The sequence below is a fragment of the Phalacrocorax carbo genome, chromosome 26 (genome assembly GCF_963921805.1).
Source record: "Phalacrocorax carbo chromosome 26, bPhaCar2.1, whole genome shotgun sequence".
In the NCBI taxonomy this organism is placed as follows: domain Eukaryota; kingdom Metazoa; phylum Chordata; class Aves; order Suliformes; family Phalacrocoracidae; genus Phalacrocorax; species Phalacrocorax carbo.
In genome coordinates, this window is record NC_087538.1 from 4,535,019 (window position 1) to 4,552,640 (window position 17,622).

At 63.8% G+C, this 17,622-nt stretch overlaps 1 protein-coding gene across 1 annotated transcript; it reads right to left on the reverse strand.

Annotated features, from left to right (window-relative positions):
• GABBR1 (gamma-aminobutyric acid type B receptor subunit 1) lies at positions 1-15,290 on the reverse strand. The gene is made up of 18 exons (XM_064473918.1): positions 14,977-15,290; positions 12,206-12,340; positions 10,480-10,650; positions 10,049-10,150; positions 8,659-8,724; positions 8,020-8,211; positions 7,688-7,930; positions 7,380-7,443; positions 5,934-6,011; positions 5,671-5,821; positions 5,157-5,289; positions 3,948-4,064; positions 3,755-3,862; positions 3,223-3,316; positions 2,149-2,276; positions 1,917-2,045; positions 1,544-1,687; positions 1-1,285 (listed from the first exon to the last, which is right to left on the reverse strand). Exons 1-18 carry the CDS (start codon positions 15,226-15,228, stop codon positions 1,034-1,036), a joined length of 2,559 nt encoding a protein of 852 aa, XP_064329988.1. The 5' UTR covers positions 15,229-15,290; the 3' UTR covers positions 1-1,033.
• Positions 15,291-17,622: the final 2,332 nt, after the last annotated feature.

The window sequence follows — 17,622 nt, forward strand, 5'->3', positions numbered from 1 at the left end:
TGAGAAGAAGCAGGGTCCGGTTGTCCACTAAAGTGCGACTGTACATACGAGAAACCAGACCCCGGGTACAACAGTCTGCGCGCACAGGACCCGGCCTAACGCTGCGCTTGAACGTACAGCCCCAGCCACAGACTCTCTGCCTGTGCTCACGCCTCACCGCGGCCGGTTGTGAGCTACAGTCGGACAATACAGCGTTAAAAAAAATAATGGATCTGGTTGCGCCAACAACTGATCCCAAACCCGCCGTCGGCTACAGCCGGACCGTGCGTTACAGTAACCAACCCCAATGTGCAATACGATTTGATTGTACGTACAAGTTGTGCACTACAGTCTGACTAGACTTAATTAGACTCAGTTGTACACTACAGCCTAACACGAAACTACAGGAATCGCTGCTTGCGACACAACTGCCTGCGTCCCTGGGCCTGAACCCGCGTCCCCACGTTGCCTGTACCAACACCGGGCTACGCCACCACCGTTACAGAGGATTAACAGGGTGGTTGTTTGCTACACCGGGAGCCGAGCTCCGGTTGTGCGCAACAGCGCGGGGTGACGGAGGGGGTGTGGCGTGGGTGTAGCAGGGACAGCGTGGAGGAGGACAGGTCAGCAGGACTGTCCGACTGTGTGCTACAGCTGGAGCGGGGAGGGAGACGGGATGGCTGTAGGGGCGGTGGGACGGCTGTAGGGGAGGTTGGGGTGGGCTTTCCACGTTGTTAACTCAGCCCTCACTCAGTCTGCCCCTCCCCCACCCCTTAATTAAGAACCACCCTTCTCCCCCCACCCACCCCATAGTTTTCCGCCTGACAACAGTCAGAGGGCGGGTGACACCGGGAGCCCCAGGAGGGGGGGACGTGGCCAGAGCCGTGGTCCCCCCAGGTTAAGACGAAGAGATGCATTAAAAAAAAATAATAATAAGGCAGAGGCTCTGCCCTCCCTGCCTAGCCCCACCCACTGACCCCCACCCCGCTTAGCTCCACCCCTCAGCAAATAGCCACGCCCCTCTGCTCTTAGCCACGCCCCCCGGGGGGGGGCGTCACTTATAGAGGAGATGGACGCGGCTGCCGTCGCAGTTGGCCCGGCCGAGCTTGTCGGCTTGTTCGGAGACGAGGCAGCGGACGAGGGGGAGGTTGGGCTGGTAGAAGGGGGCGGGGGCGGCCGGGGCGGCGCTCAGCCCCGGGGAGAAATGGTTGTCAGCCTCGCGGGAAGGGTTGGACGACCGTCGGCGGGACCGGAGCTGCTGGCGGTCCTGGAGCTGCTGGCGGAGCTCCGACACACGTTCCTCCTTCTGCCGGGTGACAAATTGGCGAGGGGGTGTGTCAGCACCCCGGTACCCCTTACCGGCGTTGAGACCCCCCCCCTCCCACATCACACACACCCCCTCGTTGAGCTGTTGGTGCCTCGGAGTTGATCTACCCCCCTCTTAGCGCACGTAGCAACACCTTGAAGCTACAACCCTGGAGCTACACCCTGCTGCTGTGGGGTTTCCAGCCCCCCCCCCCCCCCCCCCAAAAAAAAGAACGTGTTTTGGGGTTCCCCCCCCCACCTCGGCGATGATTTTCTCCAGCTCCCGGTTCTCCTTCTCCAACAGCCGGGATTTCTCCTCCTCGTTGTTGTTGGTGGACGAGCCCGTCTTCATGGTGTCCTGCTGCTCCGACTGCCACTCGCCTCGGGTGATAAGGCGTCGCATCTGCAACAGCCCCCCGGTTGCCAGAGCTGTCACCCCACCGCCCCCTGCTCAAGGCAACACCCGCACCCAACCGTCCCCCGCGTCCCCCGCCGCCTGTCACCAACCCCGTGACCCTACTGGAGAAGACACCTCCGCGTCTGCGGAGGCGACACCTTGACCCTACAAAAGGGAGGCTGTAGGACGACTGTTCTTCCCCACCCCAGAGGAAACAGCCAGACCCCACCGGCACCTTGGGGACGAAGAGGACGACCAAGGTGATGTAGGAGGAGAAGACGACGGCCAACGAGGCGAAGGCAAAGGCCGCGTCCTGTTGGCTGCTGAGGATCATGGTGACGGGCGCCGTGATGAGGCAGAGGACCTGTGGGGAGGAAGGGGACATTATTTTTTGGGGGTGGGGGGTGACATTGTATGGGATGTGGGGTGAAGATGGGCGCAGGGGGGGTACAGCCACTCCAGCTTACCGCCACGTTGTAGATGGCCATGCCCACCGCTCGGTGGTCATTGATCTTCTCCGTGGACACGCTTTTGGTCTCGTACGCCAGGAAGATGCCCAGCAGCAGCAGCAACCCCTTGAAACCGTAAAATATCCCTGGGGAGGGAACCAGGGGGGGTCAAACAGGGACCTCCCTCCTCACCTGGCCCCCATGGGTGGGGGGGAGCCATGGGTGGTCAGAGACCCCACACACCTGGCCCCCATGGGTGGGGGGGAGCCATGGGTGGTCAAACAAGGACCCCCCACCTGGCCCCAATGGGTGGGGGGAGCCATGGGTGGTCAAACAAGGACCCCCCACCTGGCCCCAATGGGTGGGGGGAGCCATGGGTGGTCAGAGGCCCCACACACCTGGCCCCAAATGGGTGGGGGGAGCCATGGGTGGTCAGAGACCCCACACACCTGGCCCCAATGGGTGGGGGGGAGCCATGGGTGGTCAAACAAGGGCCCCCCACCTGGCCCCAATGGATGGGGGGAGCTACGGGTGGTCAAACAAGGACCCCCCACCTGGCCCCAATGGATGGGGGGAGCTACGGGTGGTCAAACAAGGACCCCCCACCTGGCCCCAATGGGTGGGGGGAGCCATGGGTGGTCAGAGACCCCACACACCTGGCCCCAATGGGTGGGGGGAGCCATGGGTGGTCAGAGACCCCACACACCTGGCCCCAATGGGTGGGGTGGAGCCATGGGTGGTCAGAGACCACACACACCTGGCCCCAATGGGTGGGGGGAGCCATGGGTGGTCAGAGACCCCACACACCTGGCCCCAATGGATGGGGTGGAGCCATGGGTGGTCAAACAAGGGCCCCCCACCTGGCCACCATGGTTGGGGGGAGCCATGGGTGGTCTAACAAGGACCCTCCCCAGCCCCCATGGGTGCTTTGGTCTCTCCCCTTGACTCTCTACAACGTGCCTGTGCCCCCAACCCTGCTTGTAACCCCCCAACCTTTCCTGTAACCCCCGAGTCCTGCCTGTACCCCACCAGTCCTGCCTGTAGCCCCCAGTCCTGCCCCACTCCCGCCTCCCCCCAGCCCCCCATGCCCACCGAGCCACGTGTTCATCTTGGTGGAGCTGCAGTGCTCCAGCTGGGGCAGGATGGAGACGTCCGTGTCCGTCTTGGGCTCCTCCTTGGTGAACTCCTGGGGGTGATGGGGTGGGAGACGGGGTGTGAGGGAATATGGGGTGCCCTGAGGGGGTGAAGCCTTTGCTGCGGGACCCCCCCCAAGGCCCTGATGCCGTGAGCGTCCCTCCAGCATCCCCCCAACTCAAGCATCCCCCTCCCCCGACGACAAGAGCACCCCTCCCAACAGCACCCCAACACCTTGAGCACTTCCCCAGTGCCAAGAGCGTCTCCCCAGCAGCACCCAACACCTTGAGCATCCCCCCTCCAAGGTCAAGAGCATCCCCCCAGCAGTGCCCCAACACCGTGACCATCCCCCCTGGCACCTTGACCACCCCCCTCACATCATGAGCATCCCCCCAGCGGCACCCCAACACCTCAGGCATCGCCCCCAGCAGCACCCCGACACCTCAAGCATCTCCCCAACGTCAAGAACAGCCCCCCAGCGTTGCCCAACCTCGATGGTGCGGTGCAGGGGGTCCACGATTTGCCAGATGATCAGCGTGACCACGTCCAGCCCCACAAGCAGCCCCACGGTGGCATACAGCTTCCAAGGCTCCAGGGTCTGGGTGTGAGAACAACAACGGTGTCACCGAGCCCCCCTGTGCCCCTCCCCGAGTACCCCCGCACTCCACCGGGTCACACCTCACCTTCCTCTTCTCCTTCTTCTCCTCCTTCTTGGTGAAGACAGTGTGGACCCACCAGATCTTGGTGAACATGCTGCCGTACGCCAGGCTGAACCCCAGCCCAAGGAGCCACAATCGGGCCTGGGGAGGGCACGTAGGGTGGGAAGAGCCGGTTGTACCTCCCTGACCAGCTGTACCCACCTCTGCTACACCCCCATGGAGCGTACCCCGCTCCCTTGACCAACTCCTTTGGAGGTCCACAGCTCTACTCCTGACTGTTCCTCCTCTGACTGTCCCCGTCCCATGGCTGTATCTCCAACTGTTCCTCCTCTGACTGTCCCCATCCCGTGGCTGTATCTCCAACTGTTCCTCCTCTGACTGTCCCCGTCCCATGGCTGTATCTCCAACTGTTCCTCCTCTGACTGTCCCCATCCCATGGCTGTATCTCCAACTGTTCCTCCTCTGACTGTCCCCATCCCGTGGCTGTATCTCCAACTGTTCCTCCTCTGACTGTTCCCATCCCATGGCTGTATCTCCAACTGTTCCTCCTCCGACTGTCCCCATCCCATGGCTGTATCTCCAACTGTTCCTCCTCTGACTGTTCCCATCCCATGGCTGTATCTCCAACTGTTCCTCCTCCGACTGTCCCCATCCCATGGCTGTATCTCCAACTGTTCCTCCTCTGGCTGTCCCCATCCCGTGGCTGTATCTCCAACTGTTCCTCCTCCGACTGTCCCCATCCCATGGCTGTATCTCCAACTGTTCTTCCTCCGACTGTCCCCGTCCCATGGCTGTATCGCCAACTGTTCCTCCTCTGACTGTCCCCATCCCATGGCTGTATCTCCAACTGTTCCTCCTCTGACTGTCCCCATCCCGTGGCTGTATCTCCAACTGTTCCTCCTCTGGCTGTCCCCATCCCGTGGCTGTATCTCCAACTGTTCCTCCTCTGACTGTCCCCATCCCGTGGCTGTATCTCCAACTGTTCTTCCTCCGACTGTCCCCGTCCCATGGCTGTATCGCCAACTGTTCCTCCTCTGACTGTCCCCATCCCATGGCTGTATCTCCAACTGTTCCTCCTCTGACTGTCCCCATCCCGTGGCTGTATCTCCAGCTCTTCCTCCTCTGACTGTCCCCATCCCGTGGCTGTATCTCCAGCTGTTCCTCCTCCGGCTGTCCCACCTCCTGGTTGTTCTCACTCCGCCTGTACCCCCCAACCACCCACCAGCCCCATACCTGACAGACGAAAGGGAAAAGCCCCGGCCCGATGTGGTACCCGTCGAGTCCCAGGGGGAAGACGGCAGCGAGCGCCAGCGTGCAGCCCACAGCCGTCATGTTGTTCAGGTACGGCTGTGAGTTCTGGATGTACCTGGGGTGGGGGGGGGGGGTGTTGAGAAGACGGCGCGTCACCCGGCCGCGGCGCTCAGCCCTCGGCGGGGCGTGACGCTCAGCTGACCCAACGGGATGCGAGAAACGGGGACACGAAGCGAGATAACAGGAAACCACGTGCTACAACCAGACCCTTGATGTCACCCAGAGCTCCTACGCAGCGAGACAGGCAACTGGGATACCAACAACAACAACGTTTTGTCACTGTCATCCTCCGTAGGAGGACACGGGAGCACATGATCCCTTTTTTTCCCCCTCTGGGTGTTGCTAACCACGTGCTGCAGGGGGTTTTTTAGCAGATATGGAAGAGGAAAGGTGTGATATTGCCCCAAACACTAGGAAAACGGGGAGGATCACTGACCGGACGTGCCCGTTGTAGATGTTGAAGGCCAGGCAGATGATGGCCAGGAGGATGCCCAACGAGGCCAACACCGAGACGGAGATGAAGAGCTTCTGGGACAGGAATCGGAAGGTGGTGATGACCTTGGTGTAGTCGGCTGGCGGGGCACCTCCTGCAGAGTCCATGGCAAAATGAGGGGGTACAGGGGGGGTCTTCCCACCCCTTCCCCATGGCAGCGACACCCCCCCGCCCCAGGCTGACAGCCCGCAGGCAGTGCTGCTCACCAATCCACTTGTCGTTGTTGTACCAGGACAGGTTGTCCTTGGTGCTGTCGTAGTAGCCGATCTTCTTGTAGACGCCTCCTGCAAGGGCAACGCAGATGGGTCAGGTGGGAGGGATGAAGGCACGACACCCCCCCCGGCGGTTGTGTGCACCCCCATGGGATCACAGACTGGTTGGGGGTTGGAAGGGACCTCTGGGAGGGTCATCTGGTGCAACCCCATGCGCAAGCAGGACCACCCAGAGCCTGTTGTCCATGACCATGGCCATGCGGTGTTTGGATGCCTCCAAGGATGGCAGCTCCACCCATTCTCTGACCACCTCCTGCCACTGCTTGGTCACCTGCACCCTGAAAAAGTGGTTCCTGATGTTCAGCTGGAGCCTCCTGCACTCCAGTGCCTTCATCATCATCGTGGCCCTTCACTGGATGCTCTTCAGTAGCTCCCTTGTACTGGGGGACCCCAGTACTGGCCCCATATCTCCAGGTCCTGCCTCACAGTCAACTTGGTGTCCACCAGGACCCCCAGAGCCTTCTCTGCAAAGCTGGTCGACCCCCAGCCTGTCCTGGTGCCTGGGGTTGTGCCTGGAGCGTTTCCCCCTTGTTGAGCCTCGCGAGGTTCCTCTCAGGCCATTTCTCCAATCTTTTGAGGTTCTTCTAGAAGGTTCTTCAACCTTCTGGCATCTCAGCTGCTCTTTGCAGCTTGGTGTCATCAGCAGAGTGGCTGAGGGTACTCTCTGCCTGATCATCCAGGCCATTGATGAAGATGTTGAACAGGACTGGACCCCGCATTGACCCCTGGGGTGCCCTGCTGATGACTGGCCTCCAACTGGACCTTCTGCCACTGAACCCCACCCACCGGACCTGGCCGTTCAGCCCGTTTTCAGTCCATCCCACTGTCTCCTCATCCAGTCCAGACTTCACCATCGTCTCTATGAAGATCTTCTGGGAGACAACAGTGTGTGAAACCTTTCCTGAAGCTAAGGTGGACAACGTCCACTGCGCTCCCCTCGTCTACCAAGCCAGTAGAAGGTGGTCAAGCTGGCCAAGCATGACTTGGTGAATCCATGCTGACCACGCTGGATGACTTTCTTGTCCCAAGCTCCTTCCTTGTCCCCCAAACCTCCTCCACCTCTGGACCTCCCTCTGTCACATCCAAGAGCAGCTGTGTGTTGGTGAGGACACACATCCTGCCGGACACGTGGCCAAAAAGGGTGCGGAGAAGGAGGTTGTCCCATGTGTGTTGCCACCCTCTGAGAGGCTGTGCAGTGGTGGGACTTGTTGGAGTGTGTCTTGGAGCGGTTGTGCGCTCTTGTCGTGCAGGCAACGTGGCCGCAACGCCGAGCTGCGGCTGTTGTGCGTGAAGGGGTGTTGCGGGATGCCCGGTGGTGGTCACCACGTGCAACGCGGTGACAGCGTCACCCTGATACGGCTGCTGCCTGTGCTCGCTCACCTTGCAGCTGCTCAATGAGCGTCCAGGCCATGCGGGAGCCGCTGGCGTCGAAGACGACGTGTCCCTGCGGGGCGGAATGGAGACGGGTGTTGGGGACCTGTCAGGTGGCAGGACCATGTCACTAGAGGGGTGGTGGGAGAACGTTTTGCCTGGGAGTTTTGGTGTGGCTCAAGAGGTTACCCTTGATGGATGCCTTCAAGGCACTCCACCTTGAAGGTGGAGGAGTTTGGGATGTGGGAGACCTTGTTGGGGAGAAGAAGACACGCCGGGAGCGGGGTCTGGCAGGGGTCCATGGGTGGGGAACGCACCGAGACGCCCTCGAAGGCGGAAGAGTTGAGGGCCCGGTAGATCTCATCGGTGATGTTCTTGTTGTTGTAGTTGAAGTCCTCCAGGCGCAACCCCTTCTTGACCAGCTCCGCTGAGGTCTTGTTGAGGGCCAGGGCCAGCGCCCAGATGGCATCGTAGGCCAGTGGAGCCTCCTGGAAGCCACCCGTCTCCTCAGGGTTCTTACCCAGCCGCTTCTGCAGCTTCTCAATGAACTCCTGGGACGTCTGGGGTGGGGAACAAGATGGTGGTGATGTGGTGGGTGGGATTGGACCCCCTGGGAATGCCAGGTGTCCCCTCCCCGTCCTCCTCATACCATGTTGGAGATGCTGCGGGTGTTCTCAGGGTTGAGCATGACGATCTCGGTGGTGACGTGTCCTTCTACAGCCTCGGCCATCTCCGCCTCGGTGCAGTTGATGGCCGGATCCTTGATGCGGAACCAGTTGTCGGCGTACCAGCCAATGAGGAACCAGACGTACTTCTTGCCGTACAGCTTCTCCTTGTAGACCTGTGTGGGCCAAGGGGCAGTGGCCTTACCCTTCAGCCCATCTTCCCCACCATCCCTCCGTCCATCACCCTTCACCCCATCCAATCACACGTCACTCACCTAGCACCCTTCTCCCCATCCTGTCCGTCCAGTTGGACCTCTGTCCATCCACTCTTCACCCTGTGCCTCCACTCAACCATTTCCCTTCCCACCATCCCGCCCGCCCACCCACCCATCGGTCCTATCACACTCACATCTACCCACACTTCCACCCGTCCACCCTACCGTCTTTCTGCCCGCTGACCCACGCGCCCCACCACCCCTCGCTCCATCCCACCATCCATCTCCCCACTGCCCTACGGCCACCCGATGTCCGCCCACCCTTCTCTACTGCGTGCCACCCACCGTCCCACCCCCCACCGTGTACCCCCCACCAAGTGTGTCCCTGCCCCACTTCCGACCCCTCACCTCGCAGAAGACCTTACGCGCCTCCGTCTCGTAGAAGAGCCCCACGATGATACGGGCGTCTTGGCGCTGCAGGGGGACAAGTCACCCTGGGGTGGGGGACTTCTGCTCCCCTTCTCTCCTAGGGGGTCAACCCCACCTATCCTCATTTGCATAGCTTTGCATGGGGGTGCTGAGGAGGACCAGAACCTCGGCATTGCACGGCCAGATCACGGGCACAGAATCACCGAATCGTTACGGTTGGAAAAGACCTCTGGGGTCATCGAGTCCAACCGTCAACCCAACGCTACCAGGGCTCCTAAACCATGTCGAGGGCCGCGTCTGCGCGGTGTTTGAACCCCCCCCCCAGGGACGGTGACTCCCCCACCTCTCGGGGCAGCCTCTGCCAGGGCCTGACAACACTTTTGGTGAAGAAATTGTTCCCAATCTCCAACCCAAACCTCCCCTGGCGCAGCCTGAGGCCGTTCCCTCTCGTCCTGTCACTGGTGACCTGGGAGCAGAGACCAGCCCCCCCCTCACTCCAGCCCCTCTCAGGCAGCTGCAGAGAGCGAGAAGGGCTCCCCTCAGCCCCCTCTTCTCCAGGCTAAACCCCCCCAGCCCCCTCAGCCGCCCCCCAGCACACTTGTGCTCCAGACCCTGCCCCAGCCCCGCTGCCCTTCTCTGGACACGCTCCAGCCCCTCAAGGGCCTTCTTGTCCCGAGGGGCCCAAACCTGAGCCCAGCACTAGAGGTGGGGCCTCCCCAGGGCCGAGCACAGGGGCCCCATCCCTGCCCGGCCCCTGCTGGCCACACCAGGGCTGACACAAGCCCGGGGGCTGGTGGCCTCCTTGGCCACCCGGGCACTGCTGGCTCATGCCCAGCCGGCTCTTGACCAACACTCCCAGGGCCTTCTCCACCACGCAGCTTCCCAGCCCCTCTGCCCCAAGGCTGGAGCGTTGCCTGGGGTTGGTGTGACCCAAGGGCAGGACCCAACACTGGGCCTTGTTAACCCTCATCCAGTTGACCTCGGCCCCGTTCACCCTCATCCAGTTGACCTCGGTCCCGTTCACCCTCATCCAGTTGACCTTGGCCCCGTTCACCCTCACCCAGTTGACCTCGGCCCCGTTCACCCTCACCCAGTTGACCTCGGCCCTGTTCACCCTCACCCAGTTGACCTCGGCCCCGTTGACCCTCATCCAGTTGACCTCGGCCCCGTTGACCCTCATCCAGTTGACCTTGGTCCCGTTCACCCTCATCCAGTTGACCTTGGCCTTGGGCATCTTGGGGTGTCTCTGCTCCCTTTGGGGTGCACGACACGGCTCCACCCCCCACCCCACCCACCCCCCATGATGGTCGTGGGTGCCGTGGAGGGGACGGCGTGGTGGGGACGGGGACCCGGGGCGAGGCGGCCTCACCTTGAGGTTGCGCACGGGCGCGGCCGGGTCGGAGAAGAAGCTCTGGCGGAAGGTGATCTCCAAACCGGCTTCCTTCACCCGCTGGTCCAGGTCATCAAGGGTCTGGTGGCGGGTGGGGCGGGAGGGGCGGGGGGGGTCAGGCAGGAGGGGCAGGCGGGGGGCGGGGTGGGCGGAGGGGAAAGAGAGCGCAGAGTGAGTCCGGGGAGGATGGTGGGGTCGAGGAGCACCAAGCAGGGGTTGGAAGGTGGGTTGCTGGGCGGGGGTGGGCGTTGGCGTGACCATGGGAAGGGGTTGAGCTTGGACCCGGACGTCCCCGGGTCAAGGATGGTGGGGGTGGGGGTGGGCGAGAGGTTGTGGGGCAGAGTTTTGGGGGTGTGGGGAGGGAGGCAGCAGCAGGCAGGGCGGGGGTGGGAGGCTGCCGGCGTGCGTACCGAGGTGAAGACCTCCGTGGTCTGTTGGATGGTGGCGATCTTGGTCCAGCCCCACTTCTTGAAGAGCTGGACGCGGGTGGGGTTGTGCAGGGTGGCCGAGGGGTGGGTGCGGAAGAAGGTGGGGAAGCGCTGGCGGTTGGAGAGGGCGGGGGAGCTGGACCCATAGGAGAGCTGTAGGGTTTGGAGGGAGGGGGAAGGGAGCGGTCAGCGCCCAACAGTCGTCACACACCCCCCTCCCCACCCCCAACACCACTACGGCCGCCTGTAGCCCCGTGGCGACTGCCTGAGCGGACTGCGGGCGGCCGTGAGGGCGCTTGGGGGGCAGGCGTCGCAGCGGGCGTGGGTACAGCCGCAGACCACCGGCGACAGCCCCGCGCGTAGCTACAGCTGGGCGTGCTGCGACACCAGCGTGTGTCGGAACACCCGTACGCCGGGCAACAACCGTCTAGACGCAGCTACAAGCTGTAGCAGCAGCCACAAAGGTATCAACAACCTGAGCGTGACAACCACACAGGTAACAACAACCTGAAAGCAACAACCACGCACATGGCGAGGACTGGAAGGCAGGTCACACAAGTAGCAACAACCTGAAAGCAACAACCACACGCATTAACAGCTGCACACGTAGCAGTGACTCGAAAGCAACAGTCACGCAAGCAGCAACAACCTGAAAGCAACAACTACACACGTAGCAACAGCCGCACGTGTAGCAAGAACCTGAAAGCAACAGCCTCACGTGTAGCAACAGCCTCGCGTTTAGCAACAGCCGCACGTGTAGCAACTGCCACAGGCGTGCCAACAACCGGACACGTAACAACAACCTGAAAGCAACAGCCGCACACGCAGCAACAACCACACGTGTGCCAACAACCAGACACGTAGCACCAACCTGGAAGCAACAGCCGCACACATAGCAACAACCGCACAGGCAGCAACACCCACACGTGTAGCAACAACCTGAAAGCAACAGCCAGACACGTAGCAACGGCTGCACGTGTAGCAACAGCCGCATGTGTAGCAACTGCCACAGGCGTGCCAACAACCGGACACATAACAACAACCTGAAAGCAACACCTGCATACAGAACAACAACCTGAAAGCAACACCTGCATACAGAACAACCACACGTGTGCCAACAACCAGACACGTAGCACCAACCTGGAAGCAACAGCCGCACACATAGCAACAACCGCACAGGCAGCAACACCCACACGTGTAGCAACAACCTGAAAGCAACAGCCAGACACGTAGCAAAAGCTGCCCGCGCAGCGACAGCGGTGTTTGCCCACAGCCGTGGCAGGACACAGCCGCAACCAGCAGCAACAGCCGCACCCCCAGCAACAACCGTAGCTACAGCCATCCGCTCCTCCCCACCACCGCCGTTTCGCCACAGACGCCGCTGCCTCCAGGCACGTACCGCCCCACAACAAACCCCCCTCCCGGACGCCGCGACACAACCCAGCGCCCCATCCCGGTACACCCCAACAGGCAACAGCTCTCCAAGCACAGCCGTGCCACTTCCACCCCCACTCTGGTCTCCAGCCCACCCGACGTGCCCCATCGGCGTGGTCGGGGCGGGAATCGGGGTGAAGAGGGGGGGGATTCCCACACACCCCCACCCCACCCCCCAGCTCCTGCGTGTCCCCATCGTGTGTGTCCCCCCCCGCCCCACCAGGACCCCCGTGACCTTGGGGACATCCCTGGGGACGAGGAGGTGGTTCCTCACCACGATGAGGTTCCACATCCGGGCGGCCTCGGCCACCAGCGTGGAGACGCTGCTACAGCCGGGCATGAGGATGATCTTGATGGGGTCGTTGTAGAGGAGCTCGTAGAGGTACTTGGTGGCCTGGCCGGGGTCACACTGTGGGGGGGGGACACACAAAAACACCCACAGGGGGGGTTGGCAACAAGGTGTGGGGTGGCTACCGGCCCCCCACCACCACCCCCACCCCACCATCTCCCAGTATAACCCACCGGCTGTACCCCAGCTCCCAAAGACACCCCCCGCAAGGGGACCTGGACATCATGGTTTGACCCATCAAGCGTCCAGGGCACTTGGGGGGTGGGGGGGTGTGGTGCCCCACCCCCCTCCATGCCCTGCTCTTTCTTTGGGGGGGGTCTATGAATAATTCAGGGCACGATGGTCCGGAAAAGGAGCCGGGCACCGTTGCCGTGGCAACCCAGTGGCAGACCCAGCAGCATCCGTTGCCGTGGCAACCAGGCAGTACCAATAAAGGGGGGGGGGGGGGGGGGATGGAGGAGGGGGTGGGGGTGGGGGGGGCGCAGAGGGGGAATGGGACAGACGGACGCCGGGGTAGGGGATGGACAGACAGGGGTGTGGGAGCGGCGCTTGGTGGGGTACGGGACAGGGGGTTGGGGGGGGGGGTTTTGGGGGGGGGGCATGAGGTGGGGGGGGTGATGGATGGGGGGGTGATGGATGGTGGGGGCAGAGGGTGGAAGGAGGAAGAGGACAGACAGAGGGAGGCGCAGGACGGACAGACGGGCACAGGGAGGACCTGGGCGCGTGCAGGGTAGGGTGCAGAATTGGGGGCGGGGGGGGCAAGGGCAGGGTCGTCCCCCCCCCCCCCCGACCCACATACCAAGGCCGGATGCCTGCGTCCCCTCCCCGCCCGCCCCCCAAAAGCCCCTGCCTCGCAAAGCCCCCCCCCCCACGCCTGCCCCTGCCTTCACCTTGAGCTGCCCACACCGCCTCTGCCATCCTCATCCTCCCCACGCCCCCTGCCCTGGCCCCATAACCTCCACCCCCCCCCGCAGTGCCCCCCCCCAGCACCCCCCAGCACACCCCAATTCCCGCCCCCCACCCGCACCCCACAGCCTCTCCCAAACCCCCCATCTCCCTCTGCCCCCCCAACATCCCACCCCAGACGCATGCTGCACCCCAACACAGCCCTGTGCCCCCCCCCAAACATGTCCTCCGTGCCCCACAGCTCTGCCCCACAGCCCCCAAACCCTCAGCACCCTGCTAGGCTCTGCGTCACCAGCCCCCCGCCCCCCCCCCAGCACATCCCCTGCCCCCCACCAGTGCCCTATATACCCACGGTGCCCTATATACCCACGATGTCTCCCGGCCTCTACTTCAGCCCCCCTGCCCTATATATTTGCCCCCTCCTTGCCTTAACCCCTCTGCCCCTGCCCTATATACCTGCCAAACCCTGCCACCCTGCCCCATATATCTCCTCCATCCCTGCCCCCCCCGCCCGTGTCCCTGCCCTATATACCAGCCCTCCCCTCGGACCCACTGCCCTATATAGCCAGCACCCTGCCCTATATCCCCGCCCCATCCATGCCACCCTGCCCTATACCCCTACCCTATATCTCTGCCCCATCCCTGCCCTATATCCCTGTCACCCTGCCCTATATCCTTGCCCTATATCCCTGCCACCCTGCCCTATATCCCTACCCTATATCCCTGCCCCATCCTTGCCACCCTGCCCTATACCCCTACCCTATATCTCTGCCGCATCCCTGCCCTATATCCTAGCCCTATATCCCTGCCACCCTGCCCTATATCCTTGCCCTATACCCCTGCCCCATCCTTGCCACACTGACCTATACCCCTACCCTATATCTCTGCCCCATATCCCTGTCACCCTGCCCTATAACCTTGCCCTATATCCCTGCCCCATTTCTGCCACCTGGCCCTATACCCCTACCCTCTATCTCTGCCCCATCCCTGCCCTATATCCCTGCCACCCTGCCCTATATCCCTACCCTATATCCCTGCCCCATCCCTGCCACCCTGCCCTATATCCCTACCCTATATCCCTGCCACCCCTCACCGGGCTGTGTCCCCCCGCCCCGTCCCCCCCCAGCCCTTGGGTGCCCCCCACCACTCGTCACCACATCCCTGCTCCATCCATGTCACCCCCCCCACCCCCCCGCCCCATCCCACCCCCCCATCATTAGCCCCCGACCCATAACTGCCTCCCCGCCCCATCCCACCCCCCCATCATTACCCCCCAACCCATAACTGCCCCCCTGCCCCATCCCTGCTACCTCTCACCATCTCCCTACCCCATCCATGTCACCCCTCGGTGACCCCCTACCCCATCCCAGCCCCCCACCGCATCCCCCTGCCCCCTCCCCACCACCTCTCCGTGACCCCCTACTCCATCCCAGCCCCCTACCACATCCCCCCGCCCCCTCCCCACCAACCATCATCATCCCCACCACCCCTCGGTGTCCCCCTACCCCATCCCAGCCCCCCAACGCATCCCCCTGCCCCCTCCCCACCACCTCTCCGTGTCCCCCTACCCCATCCCAGCCCCCATCACCATCCCCCTACCCCATCCCACCCCCCCCGCCATCCCCCTGCCCCCTCCCCACCACCTCTCCGTGTCCCCCTACCCCATCCCAGCCCCCATCACCATCCCCCTACCCCATCCCACCCCCCCCCCCGCCATCCCCCTGCCCCCTCCCCACCACCCCTCGGCGTTTCCCCCTCCCCAACCCCCTCCCCCCTCGCCCCTCCCTCACTTTACTATCATGATGGATGAGCCGCAACTCATAATCGGGCAGGATGTCCCTCCGGCTGTTGACGTCCTCCAGGGCCATGCGGACGGCGGGGAGGCAGGCCTGGCCCCCCGGCCACCCCCCACTCATGGGGAAGAGCGCCCCGACGTGTACCGCCTTCTTGCCTGTGCCCGCCGACGGGCGCGACGCCAGCGAGAGGCTGAGCGCCACCAAAAGCCACCCGGGCGGCCTGGGGGGCACCGGGGGACCCGCCATCCCCGGGGTCAGGACGGACGGACGTCGGGGACTCGGGTGGCCATGGCGTGAAGAGGGACTTGGGGGGGCGTGGGGGGGGGGTTTGATGTCACCCGGCGGTGGGGTGGGGATGGTAATGAGGTGGGGAGGGGAGGTGGGGAGTCGCGGGGAGGGAGGGGAGGAGGGATGGGGAGGGGAAATAACGGGATGGGGGGAGGGAAATGGGGGGGGTGGGGGAGGGAAATGGGGGGGTGGGGGAGGGAAATGGGGGGGTGGGGGAGGGAAATGGGGGGATGGGGGAGGAAGATAAGAGGGATGAGGACGGGAAATAAGAGGGGTGGGGGGAGGAAGATAAGAGGGATGGGGGGAGGAAGATGAGAGGGATGAGGATGGGAAATAAGAGGGGTGGGGGGAGGAAGATAAGAGGGGTGGGGGGAGGGAAATAAGAGGGATGAGGATGGGAAATAAGAGGGGTGGGGGGAGGAAGATAAGAGGGGTGGGGGAGGAAGATAAGAGGGATGAGGATGGGAAATAAGAGGGGTGGGGGGAGGAAGATAAGAGGGATGAGGACGGGAAATAAGAGGGGTGGGGGGAGGAAGATGAGAGGGATGGGGGGAGGGAAATAAGAGGGATGAGGATGGGAAATAAGAGGGGTGGGGGGAGGAAGATAAGAGGGGTGGGGGGAGGAAGATAAGAGGGGTGGAAAACCAGGGGATGGGGGTGGGATGGAGAGCAGAAAGATGGAGAGCGGCGAAGAGGGAGGGCTGGGGAGCGGCGGAGGGACGCGAGCGGCGACGGAGGGGTTTGGGGCGGAGAATATGGAGGGCTGGAGACGGGGGGAGGATGGAGGGACTGGGGAGCGGGAAAGGGGGGGGCGGGAAGAGGGGGGGCGGGGGGGGCTGGGGGAGGGGAGGGAGGGCTGGGGGCGGGTGGGTGACGGGGAGGGCTGGAGAGAGGCGGGGGGGTTGGAGGGAGGAAGGCTGGGAGGAGGAGGAGGGACGGGGAGTGGGAGGAAGGCTGGGAGGGGGGGAGGGAGGGGGGGAAGGCTGGGAGGAGGAGGAGAAGGAGGGAGGGGGTTGGAGGGAGGAAGGCTGGAAGGAGGAGGGAGAGGGGGCAGATAGGGGGTGGAGGAATGCCTGGAGGAGGAGGAGGAGGGGTGATGGAGGATGGAGGAAGGCTGGAAGGAGGAGGAGGAAGAGGGGGCAAATAGGGGGGTGAAGGAAGGCATGGAGGAGGAGGAGGAGGGGGAATGGAGGCGGGGAGGAAGGGGACTTCAATGCCATGAAGCCATGTGGGGCTGGATAAAGGGTCCCGGGGGGTGCCCGCCCCCCAGGGCAGAGCCGGGGGGGCGCCCCACGGCCTGTACGCAGTGGGGGGGGGGGGCTGAGAACAGGCCTGGCGGGGGGCGGGGGGGTGGGGGGGGGACATGGGGGGTGGGGGACATGGGGGGGGGACATGGGGGGGGGAAATGGGGACGGACTCACCTGAGAGAGAGCGACGCACTGCGGGGGGGAAACTGAGTCACACAGAGACACCCCCCGGTGGGGGCTGGGGCTGGCACTGGGACCCCCCCACCCAGGGACCCCCCACCCAGGGACCCCCCACCCAGGGACCCCCCACCCAGGGACCCCCATGGACACCTGAACCCCCCACCCAGGGACCCCCCGATCCCAGGGACCCCCATGGACACCTGAACCCCCCACCCAGGGACCCCCCGATCCCAGGGACCCCCATGGACACCTGAACCCCCCACCCAGGGACCCCCCGATCCCAGGGACCCCCCATGGACACCTGAACCCCCCACCCAGGGACCCCCCAACCCAGGGACCCCCATGGACACCTGAACCCCCACCCAGGGACCCCCCGATCCCAGGGACCCCCATGGACACCTGAACCCCCCACCCAGAGACCCCCCGATCCCACGGACCCCCATGGACACCTGAACCCCCCACCCAGGGACCCCCCGATCCCAGGGACCCCCCATGGACACCTGAACCCCCCACCCAGGGACCCCCCCCAACCCAGGGACCCCCATGGACACCTGAACCCCACATCCAGGGCCCCCCCGATCCCAGGGACCCCCATGGACACCTGAAACCCCACCCAGGGACCCCCCACCCAGGGACCCCCATGGACACCTTAACCCCCACCCAGGGACCCCCCGATCCCAGGGACCCCCATGGACACCTGAACCCCCACCCCAGGGACCCCCCAACCCAAGGACCCCCCATGGACACCTGAACCCCCAACCCAGGGACCCCCCACCCAGGGACCCCCATGGACACCTGAACCCCCCACCCAGGGACCCCCCGATCCCAGGGACCCCCATGGACACCTGAACCCCCAACCCAGGGACCCCCCAACCCAGGGACCCCCATGGACACCTGAACCCCCACCCAGGGACCCCCCAACCCA